The sequence below is a fragment of the Diadema antillarum genome, unplaced genomic scaffold (genome assembly GCF_040938485.1).
Source record: "Diadema antillarum isolate AM-2024a unplaced genomic scaffold, OU_Dant_1.0 seq00001065_RagTag, whole genome shotgun sequence".
Taxonomy (NCBI): Eukaryota; Metazoa; Echinodermata; class Echinoidea; order Diadematoida; family Diadematidae; genus Diadema; species Diadema antillarum.
This window is the reverse complement of record NW_027271891.1, coordinates 34,114-40,869: the sequence shown is the minus strand read 5'-3', so window position 1 is coordinate 40,869 and position 6,756 is coordinate 34,114. Positions and strand designations below refer to the sequence as shown.

Below are 6,756 nucleotides of genomic sequence, written 5' to 3'. Positions count from 1 at the left end.
GCGTATCCTACCCGTAGAACGTGTTCTATCCGTTTCTTTGGTGGTCGTGTTCAAACGTAAGGTTTGTTTGTTTGTTTGTTTGTTTGTTTGTTTGTTTTTGTTAGGATTTGAACTGTAGGAATAGCTAGTATCCACTTCAGAAGATTACTTGTATAGTGTATGCCTCTTCGGCTTCCGACATGAACTTGGTCTTTCTCAATGACTACCATGAGCCTAAGTAATAAACCGTCCTCACCAGTATTCAGTCTGAATCATTTATCCACACTCCACCTATGACTGTATCACCTCCAGCACCACAATCATATTGCAGCATATCGCCTATAAATGATAAGTCTACAGTTAACCCGTTCCATACGGGAACCTGGTGGCCTGTGTATTAAGTCTATGGGGATTTCAGAATTTAGTATGGAACGGGTTAAAACATCACACTCAGAGAATTGAACCTAGATAGGTCAGTTCGTACGTGTTACATCTATCATTACGTAATGCCACTTTGCAGGTAGATCCTACATTGCACAAGTTTTTTGTTCTGCTTTTTAAATCTGTTGTATTATTTTTTTTTTTTTTGGGGGGGGGGGGGAAGGGGATAAATATTTCATTTATATCATTTTCAAAAAGGAGGAAGAACGGTCTACGTTTAGTATCAATAAAGACAACTTATTTTCTGAATCTTTCCTCAGACTCTACAGCCTCGTTTGCCCGAAGGACCCCAGTCAGTCGTATGTTCTCTTCGGTTCCCTACGGTCAGGCTGATGGTTTCACAGTGAATCGAGACCTTTTCCGCTTATAACAAGTTACAGACGAAGCAAACCAAACGTGCTCGAAGTGTTCACTGGTGGAGAGAGAGACCGGACTCTGGCACCATGTACACCCACGAGGCACCCGAGAAGCAGAGTTATCGCTGCATCGACCGCTGGATGACCACGGCTTTCTACAATCTAGGCAAGCTCGTGTCGCGTCATCGAGTCTTCTTCCTTCTCATGCCACTCGCTGTCGCCATCATCTGCGTTCACGGAATCACCTGCCTCCATATCGAAGACGACGTCGTCTATCTGTTCACCCCTCAGGGCAGCACTGGCCGCGCGGATGGTAACGTCTTCATGCAGTACTTTGGCTCAGGCGACAACGAAACAGAGTTCCTGCCGAACCGAGAGCTCATTGACCGACAGGTACGGGTTGTCTCGACGCAGAACTGTTGTATTTTATTGCGAGACAGTGAACAGACTATTAACAGAGATATGAAATAATGCGTAGGCCTACTTATGCAGATTGCCTTTTTTATAATTCATCAGTAGATTAACAGTAACTGGTGATCATCTTTACTCTTTACACAACGCTTCCGTTATCAACGAACCTTGCATTATTCCCCTCTGAATTTACGACACGATGCGACCTGTCGTTGGGCCCTATAGTAGTATTACTCCATCATTGTAATTCGCGATAATAACTTCTATGCGTTTCATCCCTTATCCGTTATCATTTCGCGTGTAAATCTTCACATCAAATTTGAACAAACCAATAATTTCACATTTAAATTCATACAAACGTATTGTTCTTAACCCATAATATTAATGGACAGGACGGATGAAAAGTGGTATTTGACTCATTGTAATAGCATCAGGTTGATGTTTGCTTATGATGGTTAAGGATAAAATATTAATAAGATAGGGATCTTGGATAATAAATTGTCTTGATAAACGAAACTGCTTAGAAAACTAGACTGGTATTTCAATTTTAAGCCGCAACCCATCCTTAAATAAAATAAGTACATAAATACGTAAATCAAACATTATCTAATCTATCAATAAAACTTCAAGAATATTTTGTTTACGTCACTGTTAAATAATCCATAATCATTGAGATGATATTATTATTAAAACGGTGATTGCCACTATCTGTTACATCAATTGTCTTTTGGTATTAAATACCAACCCCGACACAATAATTCTCCTTCAAAGCCTTAAAAACAAACAAAACAAAACTCTATGCCTTAGTATTCTGTGTCTGCAATAAAAGAACACCACACGCGTCCTGCAGAGCGGAAATCTAAGTCTCGAAAATGTTAGTCACTCAAAACTCAGGTAAAAACACCTTAAAGGTGTCATTTAATCACCAGACTGTGGAACCGTTAGCGTCAGAGTAAGCATGTCTTTTTTGCGAGAATTTTGAAGCCTCATGCTTCTTTCGTCAGGATATACTATGAATGTTGGTGTCGGCCCTTGAAGATAGAATAAGTTGATTTCCTTGTAAAAATCCAAGTAAATGCCATCTTTTGGTTTTCGCTAGATAAGGTAAATATCGTTTTAATTCCCCACACTTTCTGAAAACTGTCTCTATACCGTGCATTGTTTTAACTGCTCGTTTGATATTCTAATTGTTGATGTACCAAATTGTTCCTTCGGAGGTACGTCCAATCATCTATCATGAGAGCATAGTGATTTCTGCCTTATGATATTTCTGAAAGCTTACATAAGTTTAAGAATTCCATTCATTCCCTATCCATTATATCAAATTGATCTCCGCAGACCCGAGGCAGCCTCATTATTCGGCAGATCGACCACGGGAACGTGCTCACCAAGGAAGCTTTTCAGGAGATCGTCCGCCTCGATGAGCTCATCCGAACCTTCACTTTCACTCACAACTTCACCGACTACAGCTACACCCACGTGTGTCAGACATGGCTACACGCTTGTCATGACAATATCATCATGGCATTGCTACGTGACAATGTGGAGTACATTGAGCACATGAAGCTGACATTTCCTTTTATGCAGCTGCCCACGCCCCATGAGGGGCGTGTCTTTATTGGGAACGCCATTGGAGGAGTCGAGCTCCTCCCCGATTCGAACGTGATTGAAAGCGCCAAGGCGATTCTCCTCATCTACAGCATTACAAGAGAAACGCAACATGCAGAAGAGCTCTCTTACGTGTGGGAGGAACACTTCATCCAAGAGGTAAGTCTGACGAATCGAACTTATTCTGAGTTATCCAGTTTTGTTTTTGTTATTTTTTTAATGAAAGAAAGAAGGGGGGGGGGAGAGGTAGAACAACAGTCAAGCTCGGATATATTCCATCGCCAATTCAAGTTTAGGTATAGCATTCTAATGATCCTCACATTTTCCCATAGTTAAATTGACACAACCATAATATTGTTCTGACAACGATTACTGAGTAAACTCCAACTTTGGATAATTTTGTGATATTTGTCGGTAACTTGCATATCTATCAATTCTTTCACACGTCGCATTATGGACTAGGTGGAGAAGTTCATTGAGACGGCTGAGCACATCGTGGTTTCATACGAGACGAGCTTCGGGCTGGCTGACGAGGTCGGCGAGGCCAGCAAAAGGGTGATCCCGCTTTTTGTGGCCACCTTCTGCATGCTGGTCGTCTTCGCCGTCGGCTCGTGTATCATGCGGGACTGGGTGCAGAGCAAGCCCTGGCTGGGTCTGATCGGCGTCCTGTCCGCCTCGCTCGCCATTGTTTCGTCGATCGGCTTCCTCAGCTACTGCGGCCTGTCCTTCAACGAGATCGTCTCCCTCATGCCCTTCCTTATCATTGGTGAGTTTCATTCTCGTGACACTTGGACATCATAATTGCCCCTTGTTCCAAGACATTTCCTAATAAGAAGTTGGGAGAGCATCAGTGGTCCAAAATTCGTGTTTTCTTTACAGATTTTTATGTGTTTTTGGTTCTTGCTTTCAAATAGATTACAATAATATCATACTTGTGCAAAAATTACGAGCCGGCAGTATTTACTCAAAATATTTCCAAATATCTGCTAAAATATAATTTTAATGAAAGTGATCTAAATAACTTCCATCATCTTCGGGAAATTTTTAGTTCAGCACGGATATCTCGCAATAAAATATGTGAATATGAAGTTTATGAAAACGACAGGACATTCGTTACCTGCAAGCGCGTATGGAACACATTATCTTGCTTTGGCGGTAAATTCTTTCTGAGATTACATTCCAACTTTTAACATAGCTGAATTCATTCACTATATACCCCAAGCTACAATAAAAGATGATGTTGAAATGGGAATAAACATTCCGCTGTTTAGACTGACTGTAATCATAAAGATAAAGATGTGGTAATGAGAACACGATCCCTGAAGATGTCGCTATTTAGGATAATGATAAGTGGGACATTTAAAACAAAATACTGACAAAGCACTGAAAATACTGAGTCATCATTTTGATCTATTTCTATTCTATTCTATAGGTGTTGGTGTTGACAACATGTTCATCATGATTGCTGGGTGGCGTCAGCTAAGTATCTACATGCCCGTTCACGAGAGGATGGGTCACACGTATTCAGAAGCCGCGGTCTCGATCACCATTACCAACCTCACCACCGTCCTCGCTTTCATCATCGGAGCGACCATCTCCCTCCCCGCCATCAGGGCCTTCTGTATCTACGCCGGCGTGGCGATGATGTTTGCTTACTTCTACCAGATCACCTTTTTCGGCTCCTGCATGGCGTTTATCGGGGACCGAGAGGCGAAAAACCTCCACTGCTACACCTGTAAGAAGGTCTTGTCCAAGGAGGAAGCGCCGAATAAGTTGTACAGGATATTCTGCGCTGGAGGCGTGCCACAGCATGATATGAAATGTAAGAAGCCGGCGTCGCACATCATTCATCCAATCATGGTGCTCTTCCGGGACTACTACGGCCCGTTTATCACCAAGAAGTGGGTCAAGCTGTTTTCGGTGGCGCTCTTTGCTGCCTACATCGGTGGCGCTATCTACGGTTGCATGCACATCACGGAGGGGCTGCAGCTGCGGAATCTCGCGCGTGACGGCTCCCCGGCGTGGCGGTTCTACAAGGAGCTTGAAGATTTCTTCAGTGAATACGGTCCGGTAGTGAGCGTGGCCACCACTCAAGAAGTGGACTACTGGAATCTGTCCGCTCAGAATTCCCTGAATCAAACCCTTGCCGATATCGAAGCAACTGACCTGTTTCACGGAGCCGATTTATCTGTGTCCTGGCTGCGAATGTATGCAATGTACCTAAAAACGATCTTCGGCACAAGTGAAGTTGACAAAGACACGTTTCTTAACATCTTACAACATCGCTTTCTTACTGACTACAGATTTAAAGAGTACGAGCTCGACATCAATTTCGAATACGGACCCGATAACGTCACTGCTGTTGGCATCAAGGCCTCGCGGTTCCTCGTGACCAGCCGGAATATGTACAATGCGATGCAGAAGCGCGACATGATGCTGAAGGTTCGGGAGCTTGCCGGTCAGTCGCCTTACTCCATGATTACCTTCCACCCAATGTTCGTGGTCTATGACCAGTATATCGGCACTTTGTCCAGTCTCCTGCAGACACTGGGCATTGCTATGGCGTGTATGATGATTGTGTCCTTGGTCATGATCCCACATCCCGTCTGCGCTGTCTTCGTCACGCTCTGTGCCATCAGCATCGACTCCGCCGTCATCGGTTACATGTCGCTATGGGGCGTGAACCTCGACACGGTCTCCGTTGTCAACATCATCCTCTGTATCGGATTCAGCGTTGACTTCTCTGCGCACATCACCTACGCCTTTGTCTCGGCGCCGGAAGAGAATCCGAACAAACGCTCCATCTCCGCACTCTTTGCCGTGGGTATGCCCATAGCACAGGGCGCCCTCTCGTCCATGATTGCTCTCAGTCCACTCTCCACTGCCCCTACTTACCTCTTCAGAACATTCTTCAAAACGCTGTTTTTGGCGATGGCGTTTGGCGCCCTCCACGGCCTGGTCTTTCTCCCTGTGTTGCTCTCCTATCTGGGCAAATTAATCCCGAAAAATCACTTAAAAGAGGAGGATGAGAAGAAAAAAGAAGAATTTGAAGACTACAATATTTATGTTAATTACACGGTTGAACCACCCGTATTAGCAGGTGACAAAAAAGATGAATATTTTGTTGTAGAAACACTAGTTAGTACAGTATGACGAAATCACTAGAAATCTTCTAAAGGCGATATTTCTTTTGCTACACGAGCACTTGGCTTTTGCAAAAAAAAAGAATTGTTACGTGAAGCCTTGCGCAAAGTTCAAGAGTTTTGAAGTCACGTAATTGCGACGTTGTTGCTCGTATTTTGCGTCAACCTGAACAAAACTGAAGGCGTTGCAATAGGTGCGATCTACGAAACGGAAATCAGGAATTTACATGTCAAGCATTTGTTGTAGGCCTACTTACTGGCTTACATGCATATATAGATTTGAAACGTCTGGTCTTGTATTTCCAGATTTACTGTGTCAGTATTTCGAAACATTTCCCTTTTCTCGGAAATACACAGTATTCAATGGAATGTCATTTGGTGTTACAATCAAGAAAGACCCTTCTTAGAATGGTAAAGTGTAGCGTGTAAAAAGCTGTGTGTTAAGTTTCGTTAAAATGTGAGTCCAGCTGACGTATCAGAACACCTTACTACTAGGTTTCAAACTTGAACAAGTCTTAAATGCAAAAACCGAAGAAAGTTTCGCTCTTCGTTCGTGACAGAGATGCTCCCGTGAAATTAGAATGTCGTGAATATTGAAGTTACTTTAGATTTAACCAACAATAACTCACAATCTTATCAGCAATGCGTTTATATGATAATTATAGTGGCCTTTTCTCGTACTACAGGGAAGACGAACAACATATAGTCCTTCCACTGGCATGACTGGATTACATATTTCACGATGTATATTCTAAACACGGTTTTCTCGTCCAAATGTGGATTGTCACTGACGTACCAGCAACAATATATAACTATCT

At 43.1% G+C, this 6,756-nt stretch overlaps 1 protein-coding gene across 1 annotated transcript; it reads left to right on the top strand.

Moving 5' to 3' along the window:
* The first annotated feature begins 863 nt into the window (after positions 1-863).
* On the top strand, positions 864-5,948 carry LOC139743281 (patched domain-containing protein 3-like). The gene is made up of 4 exons (XM_071653774.1): positions 864-1,169; positions 2,526-2,954; positions 3,258-3,561; positions 4,228-5,948. Exons 1-4 carry the CDS (start codon positions 864-866, stop codon positions 5,946-5,948), a joined length of 2,760 nt encoding a protein of 919 aa, XP_071509875.1.
* The last annotated feature ends 808 nt before the right edge of the window (positions 5,949-6,756 follow it).

Coding starts and splice junctions, on each gene's coding strand:
- LOC139743281 (XM_071653774.1), top strand. CDS start 864: ATGTACACCCACGAGGCACCCGAGAAGCAGAGTTATCGCTGCATCGAC. Junction 2,955..3,257: donor AGGAACACTTCATCCAAGAG/GTAAGTCTGACG, acceptor ATTATGGACTAG/GTGGAGAAGTTCATTGAGAC. Junction 3,562..4,227: donor CATGCCCTTCCTTATCATTG/GTGAGTTTCATT, acceptor TCTATTCTATAG/GTGTTGGTGTTGACAACATG.